This window comes from Magnolia sinica, chromosome 19, assembly GCF_029962835.1.
Source record: "Magnolia sinica isolate HGM2019 chromosome 19, MsV1, whole genome shotgun sequence".
NCBI classification, from domain to species: domain Eukaryota; kingdom Viridiplantae; phylum Streptophyta; class Magnoliopsida; order Magnoliales; family Magnoliaceae; genus Magnolia; species Magnolia sinica.
Window position 1 is genome coordinate 61,214,627 of NC_080591.1, and position 17,053 is coordinate 61,231,679.

General features: G+C 39.6%; 1 protein-coding gene across 4 annotated transcripts in view; it reads left to right on the forward strand.

The window, feature by feature from the left end:
- LOC131234483 (two-component response regulator-like APRR3) overlaps positions 1-17,053 on the forward strand; it is a 50,694-nt gene that overhangs the window by 23,566 nt on the left and 10,075 nt on the right. For 3 of the 4 annotated variants that reach the window (XR_009165723.1, XM_058231397.1, XM_058231396.1), the window contains exon 3: positions 11,616-11,693. The exons of the other annotated variant lie outside the window; for it this stretch is intronic. Coding sequence is in view for 2 of the 3 variants with exons in the window: in XM_058231397.1 (XP_058087380.1) it covers positions 11,616-11,693 (78 nt within the window). In the remaining variant the exon portion in view is untranslated. The remainder of the gene's footprint in view (positions 1-11,615; positions 11,694-17,053) is intronic. 4 annotated transcript variants of the gene reach the window in all.

Sequence of the window (17,053 nt, forward strand, 5' to 3'; positions counted from 1 at the left end):
AACACTAGTCTCTGCATATGCATAGACACGCACACACACATACATGTTTTCATATCCTCGATCATTGATACATGTAACGATGCCAATACTCTGAACACAAGTCTCTGCACATGCATAGATACACACACATATACATATTCAAGGCTTTTAAACTTGATGTATAGTTAATGTTGCATGTATCAACCCATGGGATACGAAAACATGTATTGATATTATTGATATGATCGCAAATAATAGGAATTTATCTGATGTGGGGGCATCTTGGTGCGGACATCCAAGGATTCTCTATATCTCCACATTGGGGTGGGGCGGCCCATGAGGTGGGATATGTGAGATGCAAAATGGCCATGTGGTGGGGCCCACTGTGGGACCATGTGATTCGGGGACCCGTGGGAAGCGGGGGTTGCCCAAGGGGAGGTCTTCCCTGAGTTTGCCTAGGAGAGCCTCCATATAGGGATAAACCGGTCCTTCCCTATCAGCTTTGGAATTTTTAGTGCATTAGTCGGTTGTTCACTATGATGCATTGGGAAAAATTTTTTAAATGGTGGAATTTTTCAATGGTACGTTAGGAAATGTTCAACCACGCATGATTACACGCATATGAATCAAAATATTACAAAAAAAGCAAGTATACATAATAAGTTCCATTGTAAGGGGGCCTAAACCGTATGATGTCGGATAGAAGCAATGCAATTATATCTGAAATGAGTTCATATCACTCAAACAAGTGTGGCCAATCCGTAGATTGGCCAAGACTCAACATATAAATTTACCACACTCAAGCACTCATGAACATATTTTTAAAAATAAACAAATACTTTTTTCTTTATTAATTTTTAATTATTTAATTTTTCTAAAAAAGGAAAGAGTGGCCATTTCCTAGATCAAACCACTCATTAACCTATATATTTAGTTTTTTTACCACGCTTAACAAGTTTTTTTAAAATAATTAGATTTTCTATATTTTTCTTAATTTTTAATTATTTTAAAAATAATTTGTTTTCAGAAAAAGGAAGAGTATGGCTAATCCTTAGATCAAGCAACACTCATCAACATATAAATTGCCACACTTGCATGACAATTCTAAGGGATAAATATGGACAAAATTAGAATTTTCCCAATTTCCTTCATTTTTCAATTTTCGTGGCTCCAAATCTGATATTTTTTCATCAAATCCATATCAATGTATTAAGATCATGCATAGACATTAATTTCTATTAGAATACATGCTAATATTAAAAATATATATATATACTTTTTCACAAAATTTTCTCACCTTTGAGTTTCGACCCATTTCCAGTCTCAAGTCGTGATTTTCTCCTCCAAATTTGTGTTTTTATTTAAAATAAAAGCACCCTAGGGAAGATATCCCCCCAAGTAAATTAATAAAAAAATGAAAATAAAAATTCACAAAAATTATCACATGTAATGTAACAATGATAATACGTACTTATATCAAAAGGAACCATTCAATATCTCACAATATTTTAAACATCGTGATATACTGGCGATGTTATCTATAATATCCGGGGTAACTTGTAAACTATGTTATTACCCCCATATATCGTGTCGCTGAGGTGCGATACCGATAATATTGGTTGATATTGTCCGATAATATCAGTGATCTTTTGATTACTTCAAACAAATATTTGTCTGTTTGTGTATTATGTACACATTAAGCCTATTATGTGTATGTACATATTTACACACAAATACTGGATCATTTTCCATGTGTATGTATTTTTGTGTATATATATATGCATGTAATCTATATGTATGATTGTGTATATATGTATGTATGTATGTTTTGAATAGAATGTTTTATGTATAAAGTAATGCCCAAAAACCTTGAAATTAACGTGCTATGGCCCATTAGAGTTTTGGAATGGGTTGTTGTGCCCCTTCATCCTAGTGGGGCACCTCTAATGAATCGTTAGATGGCATATAAACACTACAATGGCTCACTAACTGGAAGGTTTTGATGGGCGGGTGTCCCCTCCCAGTTGTTCTTTACATTATGGCCCTCTTGAGTTTGGAATGGGTCTAATTTTTATCTCCAAGACGAAAATGGCACACCTAATGGTCAGAGAGGATGTCATATGCATATGTCATGGTAAGCCCCATTTTGCTCTACCCTACTCTTAAGTGACGGTAGTGTTGACATTATGTGATTGTAACTACATTTACAAATACATATGCATGCGCACTTGTCAAATACACGATCATTGCATGTTTGAGTCATTAAATTATCGAATATTTTTCAATATAATTAATCTAGATAATCCATTTTCTAGCCATTGATTAGATGGTGAGAATTACCTAATCAAAGTGATTCTCGAGAATCAAAGTGATTCTTGAGAGTTGAAAAAAGCATATTGGCATGCCAAATCATGTGGGCTCAATAACGAGTTGGTGCCTTATGTAAAATAAGCTTATTATGCAACTTTGTTTTGGATCTATCATAATCTAGGGCATGCATCCACTCCCTCCATCATGCGAACTCCCTTGTGTTCTCCACGAAGCCCAAAAAGCAATTCAACCAAAACTTAAGTGGCTCACTCCCAATGTTTTCTATGTGGGTATCGATAGATGTATCACATCCTTGGGATACGGAAGCATATCAGTTATCGCGTGGGGAATATTGGATGTTTTGCGCAATGTTTCGTTGTTTTTGGGAAGCATTGGGAAATTGGTTGATTTTTTCAATGAAACTTTAGGGGATGTTAAACAAGACATCAATACATACTTAGAAATCCAAAGATCATAAAATCAAGTGCATGTAATAGGTTCCGTTTAATGCACGGTGCTTTCGAAATAAGAGTTCTTCGGTTCACAGGGTGATTAGCGTAGTTTTGGAGCTTGTTAAGGGATGAGCCCCTAATGCTGTAGCAGCCACGACTGGTGCTTTTCTTGTTTGTCTAGCTCGGTTTTGCATTGTATTCTTTTCTTGTCTTTCGGCAGGCTTCTTAATAAAATTTTGTAATCTCTGAAAAAATAGATTTTTTTTATATAAGGTCCTAAACTATGTGTTGTTTGACAGAAGTGATGCACCTATATTCAAAATCAATTCATATCATTTATAAATTCAAGAAGACATGTATGGAGATACAAGCAATACATAAAATATAAAAAATAAAAATAAAATAAAAATAAAGAAGAAGAAAAAGAAGTAGAAAACTAGAAATATACCTGTGATGTGTGGTTGTGCCTCAAACCTACATAAAGTTGTGCAGTGGCTCAAAAATATCATTTCCATCTTGATGAGGCTAGACATTGTATTGTTCCTCTATAAACCGACAATATTGTGCCTATGTCATAGTAGAATGATACCAGTGAAGACATTTTCTAGCATGGCGTTGGTACACATCCTATGTAAATTGGGTGAGTATGCCTATTTGTGGGTACTGTGTAATCGTCACCATTTGTGGCTGATATGGATCTACTACTAGATATGGGTGGTACATCTGAAACTTCTGAATGCATCTACCATAGCTATATTGTGGATATCCCTGCTCATATGCGGAGCATACTCCTGCCTGTAGTCGAAAAAAGTGTGCCATAATTGTTGGAGTTGCTCGTCGCATATGCATGGGGTCCATGGTTACCATATGATCCATATGCATACTATATTTGTTGCATAAAACTAAAGCTACCTTGTCCGCCATCGACATCCATGGGGCCCATGCTCTGTGCAAGGAGTCCTCTGCACCACTCAACTATTGCTTCTTCTTACAACAATGACGAGTGTAAGTGATACATGACACATGATTTGATGCTAGTATGCAATGTGGAGATTATGAAAGAGTCCATAAGATAATTCAATTAACAAAAGATAACCCACGATGTAATTAAGAGTAAACAATAGGAAATAAAATCTTATTTAACCTAAATCACATGCCCAAATGCTAAGAAATCACATAAATCAATTAAAGTTAGGCCCGATAGAAGGATAGAACTTCCAATTTATCATAGACACATTCCACACTAAAGGGACTAACTTGTAGGTTCTATGATTACGGTTAGGAAGGGGAAAGTTTGAAATTAAGGTTCATGGGAATTGGGGATTTTGGAATTAGAATTTTTAGAAATTGAAAAAAATAGGAAATTGGGGATTTAGGGCTTAGGGTAGGGTTAGGGATGGGGAATCAAGGAGTTTTGATGGGGGAAGGAAAAATTAAGCGATTGAGGGGCTGTCCATATGGTCAGCTTATGGGCTCGCACGCGTGGGTCGTTGGCTAGGGTTTTAAGGTCCTCAATGGTTGTGTTCGGTTGGGGTTGAAGTTGGATGATGAAAAGTTGAAGAAAAAGATGATTTGGATGGTTTTAGATAGGAAGGGAAAAAGAGTTTTTGAGAAAATACCTCTTTTTTGGATTGAAAAGAAGAGAAAAGGAAGATGATAGATGGAAGCTTCGCAACTACGTTGAATGGGGAATGGAATCACACCACACCCAAGCTACAAGTCACATAGAACATTCTTTAAATCATATGAAGAGCACTTTTTTTTTATATATATATACAAAATAATGGCATTAGGGCTTCACACACACCCCCTTTTCTCTTTTATAGTCTCAGAAAAGACCTTTTACTAAAGGGCATTCTCAGATAAGATTTTCAACATAAAGGCGCTTAATAAATTAAAAGTTGTTCCTGAGTCCCTAATCTTAACACAAATATAAGCTATACAAAAAATAATGAAGCTTGTAAACAATTTAAATAACTAAACTATTTCGTGGCCCATGGGGGTCTACGATCAAGATGTCCGATGATGATGATCCAACGGTCCAATGTGTCGATCAAGCTCCTATATTTAGCTGACGTGCATCTTTCTAATGTGAGGTCTTCAAAGGTGCACAAACATGCGCGTGGGGCTTCAATGTGGCTAGGAATGTGAATTGGGCCAAGTGGGCCCCGTGTAATGGTCATCTAGCCATAAGCATATTGGCTTAGCCCTCCTACGGTATGGTGTTCCAGTGTCTTCATCAATTTCCCCCCGGTTGAGGAGATTTTGCCTCTGGCGAAATAAAGATGTGGTGATGCTCGAGGAGATCTGAGTCCTGTCGTTGAGGCTCTTCCTCTGTAATGCACATGCTGTCTGACTTTGGTCTGCCCTTCCACTTGACAAGGTACTCCTGGTAACCTCCATGTCATGTGGAAATTGCTTTTTCATGTAAGATATCCTCCATCTCCTCTCTTCTCGTAGGTATGGATGGTACGGGTCGTAAAGGTTGAGAAGATAGGTCAGGTGATGGCCATGGGTTATGGGACAGGTGAGGGGCATCATTATCAAAGTTCATGTGAGGGTTGGGGAAAGATCCATAAAACGACACAAGATCTTCCACATTAAATGTGGAACTGATATCCATGTTAAGTAGAAGATCTATCAAGTAAGCATTCAGACCCAGTCTTTTCAAGATTTTATACGGTCCAACTCTACTGGCTTGTAATTTTGTTATGGTTGCTTGTGGAAACCTTTTTAGACGTATTCTAATTGTGACTTCGTTACTCACAACAAACTCTTTAAACCTATGGTGAGAGTCAGCAATCATTTTGTATGTTTCATTACTTATATTGATTCTTTTTTCTAATATCCACATGCAAGTCATGTATTTGTCGTGTAGATGCATGTGTAGACTCTGAAGGCATATGGAACAGGGACGTGAATATGCAATCTATAGGGGTCTTAGGCTCATCTACTTTTCTTTCCCGATCCACTTCCTCCCCGAAGCTCATTTGATCGTGACGAAGGTTTGGTAAAATCAACGCGTGAATGTCCCGCACGGGTGTAAGCTCAACCAGTATATCCTTTGAAATAACAACACTAGACTCCTTCAATACCAGACTCACCTCAGGTGATAACCCTACACTATCATCGAGTGTAACCTCGAGTGACATCCCCATAATAACCTTAGGTGTGACCTCACTTGCCACGTGGGCATACAATATCAAATCAGTTTTAGTTTCTCTTTCAGACTCTTTGGCATTAACTATAGGAAGAGACTCAAGATGGAGTTTCGTCGCATCTTTAGGACCACGTTTCTTGACATCCTCTTTCTTTTCCACGGTGCTTTTGGGTGGGAGAGGCTTCAAGACAATCATTTTGCCTTCATACAAAAACGAATACACATTCGAGCGACCGAATAATGTTGCTTCCCTGTCATACAACCAATGCCTGCCCAAAATGATGTGGCCTATATCCATAGGCAAAATATCACACCACAACATCTGTATAAGAATAAAACTGAATGGGAATAGGACAACGCTGAGAAACCGGAATCGAAGACGTATCAACCCAGGAGACTCGATAGGGCTGAGGGTGAAGAACGACTAGCATACCTAAGCGGTCCATGATGCTAGCAAAGGCCACATTAATGCAAATGCCACTATCAATGATCACCTTTCAGTTTTTGCCACCGCACTTGGCAAAAGTGTGGAAAATTGAATTCTTATGCCAATCATCACTTTTTACAATTTCGCTTAAGGTGCGGCTAGTAATTGCAAATGACACAGTCTCAACTCCATAAATTTGATCCCCGGCTTGTGATTGGACATCTTCCTCAATGTCAGGGTTCGCCTGAAGGGAGGCTTCAAGCTGATTGACACACGCATTAGTCGTGGTCAATCGAGTCGGTGGTCCTATTGTGCGCTTTAATGGTCGTCAAATGGTTGTTGATAGCATTAATGGCCTCAACAATCTGTTATAGATTTATAATGGGATGCAGGCCAAAACCAAGTCTAGAACGAGTGCACATACACAAGGTAACTCTTGGGGGAAAACCTAGATCGTAGGGTAATGTTATGACAAAGACAAAACCAGCCTAGAGATTAAATTAGACACACTAGAGACACTAATCTGAAAATTCAGCAAGCTGTTAACCTGAAATACTATCCCAAAAATTCAGTAGAATGGCAATCTGAGAGTACCAAGCTGAAAATTCATCAAGAGTGTAATATGAAAATTATGAATTGAAAAATTCGGCAATAGTATAAGTGGAAAACGCTACCTGAAAATTCAGCAATGGGACACTCCAAACTAGGAACAAAAATCAACAATACGATCCTAGATTCTATATGCAATGTATGCTCTAATAACCCTAGATGTAAGTTCTACCGTAGATGTGACTCTAACCTATGTGCAACACAAAAATCCTATGCTGAACTTATGGCTTTGATACCAAATTTGATGCAAGACACGTGATTTAATGCTAGCGTGCAATGTGGAGATTATGAAAGAGTCCATAAAGTAATTCAATTAACAAAAGATGTTAATCCACCATGTAGTTAAGAGTAAACAATAGGAAATAAAATCTTATTTAACCTAAATCCCATGCCTGCATGCTTAGAAATCATATAAATCAATTAAAACTAGGCCCGATGGAATGATGGAACTTCCAATTTAGAACAGACACGTTCCACACTAAAGGGACTGACTTGTAGGTTCTATAATGAGGGTTAGGAAGGGGAAAATCTGAAAATTGAAAGATTAGGGTTCATGAGAATTGGAGATTTTAGAATTAGAATTTTTATAAATATGGAAAAATAGGAAATTGGGGATCTAGGGTTTAGGGTGGCGTTAGGGATGGGGAATCAAGGAGTTTGGATGGGGGAAGCAAGGGGAAATTAAAGGGTTGAGAAGTTGTCCGTGTGGTCATCTGATGTAAGACAACCACTTGCTCTAAAAGCTTGAAATGTTAGAGTATGGCGAATTAATCCTTTTATCTCATAGCCCAGGCCCCACATCTCATGGGTTTGGACCTTGGCCAAACCCCCCTCGTGAGCCCCAAATCACATGGGCCGTCCACACCGAGTGTGTCCCCGCATCCCACGGGCTACCCCACTCGAGTCCGGTGTGAAATGCGCATTAATCACCCCCGGTGAGGAGTCTCGAACACGAGACCTCCCCTGTGGGCCCTAAATCACATGGGTCACCCACCCCGAGTGTGTCCTCACATCCCACAGGCTACCCCACTCGAGCCCGGTGTGAAAATGCCCCTGCATTATCATCCTAGGGGCTCGCACGTGTGGGTCGTTGGCTAGGGTTTTTGGGTCCTTAATGGTTGGGTTCAATTGGGGTTAAAAGTTGGATAATGAAAAATTGAAGAAAAAGATAACTTGGATGGTTTTGGATATGAAGAGAAAAAAAGACGAAGTTTTTGGGAAAATACCTCTTTTTGGATTTAAAGGAAGAGAGAAGGAACATATATGGAAGCCTCGCACCTGCGTTGAATGGGAAATGGAATCACACCACACTCAAGCTTCAAATCATATGGAGTATTCTTCAAATCACATGAAGAAGAGAAAACACATAGCTAATTTTTATTTTATTTTTTCAAAATAATGGCATTAGGGCTTCCCAAATCACATGGGCCGCCCACACCGAATGTGTCCCGCATCCCACGGGCTACCCCACTCGAGCTCGGTGTGAAATGTGCATTAATCACCCTCAGTGAGGAGTGTCTAACACGAGACCTCCCCTGTGGGCCTCAAATCACATGGGTCACCCACCCCGAGTGTGTCCCCGCATCCCACGAGTTACCCCACTCAAGCCCGGTGTGAAAATGCCCCTGCATTATCATCCGAGGGGTTCGCACGTGTGGGTCATTGGCTAGGGTTTTTGGGTCCTCAATGGTTGGGTTTAATTGGGGTTAAAGTTAGATAATGAAAAATTGAAGAAAGAGATAATTTGGATGGTTTGGATATGAAGAGAAAAAAAGCGGCGAATGGGCTAAAGAGACCTTTAATTTTGACCCAAATTGGATCTGACTTTGAATCGGAGACTGAGTCTCGCTTCCATCACGTACATTAGATTCACCCCTCCCCCCATCCCCAATACAATCATCATCACCACCACCAGGCTCGTTACCTCCATCACTCTTCGTATCGTTGTCGGTGTTGGATACTAAGTGGCCCCCATGTGTCCCATGAGATAGTGACTGCTAACAACCTTCCACAATCCTCGCTAATAGGTTGAAAGCTTCGAGGGAGATCTAGCCTCATCTACATGAGCGTCAACGTCAACACCCTATGACGTTGCCTCATCTGCTATATGTGGCTCTGGTCGGCCATTTACTTGATCTAGGTCATTTGACTTAGAACACTTGTTAAGTGGGTCCTTTGTATCTCCTTCGTGCTATGCATGATGACTAATCATCATTAAGTCCCACAATCCTCTGTTTCTCTTCTAACTTTTGCATGTAGCAGCCTCTCTCATAGCGTCATATTGTAATGGTAGTAAATTAGCTTTCAAAGCCTCTCATAACCCATCTAAGAGAATGTGCTCCAATTTCTCTCACAAGGTGATGAGGAAATCGTCTATTCGAGCACAAGTATAGCCGGTCGCTATAATGTCTTGTAGACTCATTCTCTCCCGTACATGGCCCACCATTTGCTTGCGACATTAATCATTTTTTTCGTTAGTTCCATGTGTAATTTTAAATCATGAAAATTAACTTTTAAGCTTTAACTAATGTAACAATTCACATAGAATCATCATCTGCCTCGACGATCTTGCAGCCTTGCACCTAAACATACCTTCAACATTGTGGAAGGGGACAATATGTTGATGTCATTTAACATTAATGGTGAGTATAAAGCGTTGGTTTCCTCATTCCCAAAATTGGTTTCCTCGGTGAGTTGGGGAATAATTTCTCATATACATTATGTAGTGCTTTCTTTAAGATGTTATCCTTGTTAAATCCATGGTTGTAGTGGTAATTGGGATTCAGGAAGTATGATGAAACCTAACACAATGCATATTCACAGATTAGTACAAGAGAAGAACCATACAAATGCATGCTATGAAAACAACTAATAAAGTATTGAAACATATGGAAAATTAAATTATCTAATTACTTACTACCGTTGTGAAGTAAGTGCTCGAGAGTTCTTTTCTAGTGATCATCAATTTTTTTGTGTGCCCGTTCATATGAGTAGTGGGCTTTAACCCTTATAACATCTTGACTTGTACAACGAGTCCGTTGATATGTCTTGTTATCCATTGTTCTTAGTACTGTATATATGAGCTTTAAAATACCCACAAGACCTTATACATGGTTCTAGAAGGAGATGCTTAAAACAAGCTCCTTGATCCTCCATGTTGTTTTTCTTTTACTCTGATTCTACTCGGAATACTCACTAGAGCTGAAGAGCTCTCTCAGCCCCTGCTTGTGTTTTAGGAGGCTGCCCTAGGTGGTAAAATTTAAGGCAAACTGTGTCGCCGCAAGTCACACTAGATCCCTACCACACCTCTCGCACATCTCAGCTAATAGCCAGGTGTAGTTGTAGATGAAATTTATAATTACTCGGGAATCTGCAATCACACTCTTCACTGAAGACCTATACCCTATTAGCTCAAGCATCATATCTATGTAATGGGCTACGCATGGTGTCCACTACAAGTATTTCTTCATTAACTCATTTCCAGCCTTTACAAATGCACTTCCATTTTCTGTGACAAGCGGCATAATGTTCTTTCTCGCAACTTATTTCATTATATTTGCCATTAGCTCATAGATGTAACTTGAGTTTTTAATCTAATTACTGGCATCAATGGACTGCAAAAATATGGTCCTTCCCCTACAATAGACTATGAAATTTATGATGGACATACTCGTTGGTCCCGTCCACCTATCACGCGTCAATGTGACCCCATACATCTCTTGTGATGACCTCAACTCGTTAGCATAATGACCACATCTTAGCGAACTCGTCATCTAAGATGCATCGTCATCAAGGTATTCTGTAATGGTAATGGTAGCCGAGCGGCCACTATCGTTACTTCTATGATGCGGGTTGTTCCCTTTTTCTTTTTTTTCAATTAAAAAAACTTGAAATACCTGTATCGACCCCGTAGTGGACCGTTACGGGGCCATCACAACCTTTATGGCAGGGTGCAACAAACCGTTATAGGTTATTTTTTCCGTAACAGCTATTACGACTGATGAGGGCATCCGAGCACCTACACGAGTTTATCAAAGGAGGAGGAGAGCTAAGGCCCCAACTCCAGTTTCATTATGGTTGGAAGATCATTATATGGGGCCCAGTGGATCCAATTTGAGTTCTTAACCACGTTAAAGACCCCATATGCACGGTTGTGTATTTTTTAAGATCTCACACTGGGAAGATGCATGTGGGCTGCTTATTTGGAATTGATTAATACATCTTTGGACGTCATCCAGCTTGACCTGGACCACATCTAGACGTTGCAAACATTAGACCAGGTCGTTAGATATCTTGAAGACATCAATTTGGTGGTCCGGACCGTTAGATATGTTAGGAAACTCGGGTTTAAGTGTATGGATGCTCTAGTCTGCACATCCGAGTTATGGACACGTTGGACCACATTTATCCAGGCTGTTGATCACGTGTGGACATACCTGTTGCACGTTGGAGATCAGCCTTGTGCCGTGTGGCATATCTTTATTTCTATTTTATTTTTCAGTTTTATTTTAGGTTATTAGAGATTTATATTTTGATCTTGACCGTTAATAGATTCAGATGGTCAAGAATAGTTCTAGACTTAGGTTTGATTAGGTTTCTTATATATACTTGTTTGAGACTTGAGACCTGAAATCATGGACACATTGAATGAAATTTCTTCGCATTGCTTCTTTTTTAGCAAGAAAACTTCCTGTGAATGGAATTTGGTGTGAAGCCATTGGAGTGATTCTAAGCCATCTTTCTTATTCCTATCAAGGTATTTCTTTCTTTTCTCTCTCAAACCCCCCTTTTCCATTGAATATTTTTTCTCTTCTTTTTCAAACCCTAACTACATCATCATCAACTCAACTCATCACCGACCAAACCAACCCAACTCCTCTGCACCATCCATATGACTGTACAGATGTGCCCGTACACTGCATGGACATGTTCGTACAATGCCCGTATAACTAAACGACCTCCCCCCTCATTGATCCTTTCTCTTCTTCTCTATTTTATAAAACCCTAACCCTGACCCTAGCCTTTTATAAAACCTTAAATTTTCAATTTCTCGACTTCCAAACCCAAATTATAATCCATTCAAACCCTAGCAAAGTGTAAGTAAATCCTCAAATCTAGAACAAATCCTATGCTAGATGGAAATTCTACCTTTCCTCGGGCCATGTCCGATCAATTACCTTAAAGATCTATTTTATGATATTGTGATGTGATGTAGAACTTGAGCTTAATTGAATATTTGATTTCTCTAAATTTGTGATTGATTGGCTTTATTTTATGCTTTGAGTTACATTGGTTAATTAATTTATTTGCATCATCCTAGTTTGGGCCATTCGTCCTGCATCAACGACCGTTATGACCTCGTAACATGTAACAGTTGCCACCGTTACCTTTATGTAATGGCCTTTAGGACCCCTTAATGGTCATTATGGTACACCATGAATTCGTCATACTTCAAAAATGATGAGGTTGATGAGGAATGCAGAAGGCTAGATCTCCACTTGATGAGGAATGCTGAAGGCAGCCAATAACAGTCATTATCTCATGGGACACGTGGTGGCTACACTCCATACGACACCAACAACAATACAAAAGGCTATTTTGGTAACAGGCCTATTGATGATGGCGATGACAACGAGGACAACGATAGTGATGTATGCAACAAGAGTGAGACTCGACCTTCTAGTTAGAGTCAAACCTAGTATGGGAGTCTGAGCCCTCTTAGCTTGTTCACTGGGGAGAGGGATTTTTTACCACATCATCCAGGACGAAAATCATGGTTCTCGTCCTCGTATCCATCTTTTTCTAAAATAAGCCTTGCACATCATTGTTGTAAGAAGAAACAACACCTGAGTGGTGTAGAGGACTTACTTAGCACAAAGCATGGGGCCTATGGGCATTGATGTGATGGGCAGGGTAGCTATAGTTTTGTATCACAAATCCAGTATGAATATGGATCATATCGTTATGGGTAAATGCATTCAGGAGTTTCAGATATACCCATCTTGTGGAAGTATATGTATATGTGTGTGTGTTTATTATATACCTAGCGTAGTACTATAACTTTTCCCTTCAAGTAATATATGTGTAGGTGTTTGTGTTGGTCTTTAGAACTAACACAACACAATCATCTCTCTCCCTCTCTTTTCTTCCTCTCTCCTTTCATCTCCAAATTTCTTTTATTTTATATTTCTACTTAGTATCAGAGTGTCTGATCTGGGACCTGACCGCAACCCGCGGTAGTGGGGGCCACTGCTGACATCGTCCATACGCACGGATGACGTCAACAGTGTACGACCACGAAGTCTTTTTGAAGTAGAAGTTTGGGATCTGGTAAATCGGGAGTTCAGAGGAATAATGACTGTTTTTCAGCAAAAATGAAGAAAAAATCGGAAAAATCCAGATTTCAGTCCTTCTGTTGTGATGCTTTTCTAGAGTTTTGACCAGTTCTTCTTTGAGGGGTAAGTGTGATTGATCAAGAGCAATCACCAAGAACAAGATTAATGAAGTTTCGTCGAGGTTTGCAAATACTACGATGTCCTTTGTGAGAGATGGGTATCGTAGTCTCTTATTTTGTGGATTTTGTTGCTAGATTTTTCTTTCTTCTTCATGATCTGATGTTGTGGGCTGCAAATGACTTGTAAAATCATGTGGGTGGTGATTGCAATGTTGATACTCTCATCACGGTGCTTAGAAAATTCAGTGCACACAAGGTGTTTGATGAAATGCTTCGCCCAACTTTGCATGGGGGCTGTTTACAAATGGTGGCTCTTCCTTTCACAATTCATCTTCTCTTCCTTTCTTAGGCCTGTTTATGGTGTGAGTGTCCCTCTACCATGTTGTTTGTTGTGAGTGTAGTTGCACGTGATGCACCCTTACCTTGTATTTGTTCTCTTGAGTGTTGCATGTGATACACATTCATATTTGTGAGAGAATGTTATTGGCTCGATTGTTGACGATTTTCTTATAGCGGTGTACTTGAAGAGAAGATTCTACGGATGAAGGAAGTGCAAGCTTAAGTCTATATCTTGCCATGTTGTATTTGAGGGGGAGCAATGTTCCATGCACATTATTACTATTTACTTTATATGTATTCCAAGCTGAGCATGATCAATATACATGCTTCAGCTTGAGGGGAGTGTAGAAGTATATGTATGTGTGTGTGCGTGTGTGCATGTGTACGTTTATTGTATACCCAACGGAGTATTGTAACTTTTCCCTTCAAATAACATATATATTGGTGTTTGTGTTGGTCTTTAGAACTAACACAACACAACCATTTCTTCCTCTCCCTCTCTTCTTCCTCTCTCCTTTCATCTTCAGATTTCTTTTATTTTACTCATCCTATATCCAATTGTAGATCCCATCAAATGGTGATGATTATGGTATCCACAGATGGGTGTATTGATTCGGTTAAGAGGGGATGAGTATCAACGTTATGTCAAAGAATATCTTCACTGGTATCATTCTACTATGACCTGGGCACAATATTGTTAGTTTGTGGAGAAGTAGAACTATGGCTAGTCCCATCAAGATGGAGATTGATTGTGAGCCACTACGTTACTCCGTATGGGTCTGAGGCACCGCCACACATATCACAAATATATTTCTAGTTTTCTACTTCTTCTTTTGCTTTTGAATGTATTGCTTGTTTTTTCATACATGTTTTCTTAGATTTATAAATAATATGAATTGATTTTGAATACAATTGCATCACTTCTATTAGACAATGCATAGTTTAGGACCCTATATAAAAGAAACCTATTATATCCACTTGTTTTTTGTTATCTTTGATTTCTAAGTGTATATTGATGTCTTTTTTAACATCCCCAAAAGTTTTATTCACAAAAATTGACTAATTTCCCAATGTTTCCCAAAAACAACGTAACATTACAAAATACATCCAATAACTCCATTATGTTTCCATTTTCCAAGGGCACGATACACCCGTTGATACTGATATGGAAGACATTGGGTGCCTAGTCATCTTGGTGGGGCTCATCTTATGAATTGGAAGGCATATATAAAATACAATGGATACCAAACATAGTATGGAATGTTTTAATGGTGGGCAATCTCATCCCAATTGTTCCTTGTGGTGTGATTGGCATGTGTTTTGGATCGACCTAATTTTTAAGGTAAGGAGCGAAATTTAAGGGCCTCATCTAATGGATGGAGTGGATGTGGGCCCTACATCATGATGGACATGGACCCAAAAATATAGTTATAGAAAAAGCTTATTCGATAGAAGTAGTAGAGGAACTAGCCTCCACCAAACATTCCCTAAGATACAAGTTGGTGGGAGGGATGAGGCAATGGAGTTGGAAGAATTGGAATATGGTAGAGCCATCTCTCCATAGAACATGTACCAAGGTGATGAATTGATGCAATCCACTAAGGAATTAAACAATGGTTATGTAATGGCTATAACGAGCGTTATGTAATGGTAATGGTTGTTACATTTACACGTTACAGGCCCATAATAGACATAATAGGAAAAAAAAATGGCCTGTAACGGGGCAAAAACAGGTAAAAGAAAAGAAGAATAAGAAGAAAAGAAAGGCTATAATGGCCATTACCTATATCATAACAGTAACGGCAATGGCCGTTGCGGTCACCATTACTATTATGGAATACTAATGCGGAGGCATTTTTACACTGGGCTCGAGAGGGGTGGCCTGTGGGATGCAAGGGCACACTTGGGTTGGGTGGCCTATGAAACCCATGGATTTGAGGCCTACAAGGAGGGTTCGACTGAGGACCTAACCCATAGATTTGGGGCCTGGGCTATGAGGCAAAGGGATTAATTTTCCATGCTCTATCAGTTTGAGCTTTTAGAGCAAGTGGTTAATTGTCCTTCATCAAATTAGTATCAGAGCGGGAAGTCTTGTCTTCGAGACTCCTCACCAGGGGTGATTAATGCGAGGGCATTTTTACATTGGGCTCGAGTGGGGTGGCTGTGGGATGCAGTGGCACACTCGAGATGGGCAACTAGTGGAACCCATGGATTTGGAGCCCGTGTGAGGCATGTGGCTCATGTGAGGCGGAACCCATGGATTTGGGGCCTGGGCTATGAGATAAAGGGATTAATTCACCATGCTTTATCAGTTCAAGCTTTTAGAGCAAGCGGTTAATTGTCTTGCATCAAATACCTTGCGATCCACCCATATATTGACACTAGTTCCTATAGCTTACTTCTTAAAAACAAAACCCATGAGACAATCCTATTCATTACTTTTTCTATAGTTTATCACAGTGCATATGTGATCATTAACTGGTTTTGTTTCTCACTATCACTTTAATGGCCGCATATCAGATGGATAGATCATCTAATAGGTGCGATTTTTCAAATAAACCATCCATGTTAGGGCTCTGTATATATGGGCAGATCCGATTTGCACATCACCATGCATGTGTACTACAGAGAGATGGCTCTACCTTATTCTAGTTGTTCTGGCTCCATCATATCGTCTCCAGTCAAGGGAAGAGGTAAGTTCCTTTGCAAGCCAGGAGAATAAGTTTATTCTACAATTGATTCTCGTTCTACAGGTGCTGAATGTTGGGCCATCGTGGTATTTTTACGGCATCCAACCTGTCCAATGAGGTTGCCCCACAGTGAAAGTTGGATCCCCAAAACTCTGGCTGTTCCAACCATCATGTCGGCCACCACAAGAATTTGGACGTTAGATGGTTGTCCATTGCTTTCTATGCTGTGGCCCACCTACTGAATTTTGGAGCATCACAGTGCGGCTCACATAATTCACAGATTAGATTTCAAATTGACAATGCGATGGGCCCCACCATAGAAAACAATTTGTAACTATCTAAAAACCTCCATATTCACATGGTGGCCTACATGATGGTTTTATCCAACTGATTTTAGGGGCATCCAACTTCATGTTTGGGCTACCCTGTTGGACTGGATGCCATGCATACACTCCAATGGGCCCACACACCACACAGCACTTGTAGAGGAACCTACCTCACCATGGTAGAATTCCATTGATTAGAGGTGAATACTCTTTCTGAAGTTATGCTTTTAGCCCTAACATAGCAAGCAGAAACAGAATACAATGATAAGAATGGGGGAAATTTTGGAACTATAGAAGTCTTTAAAAA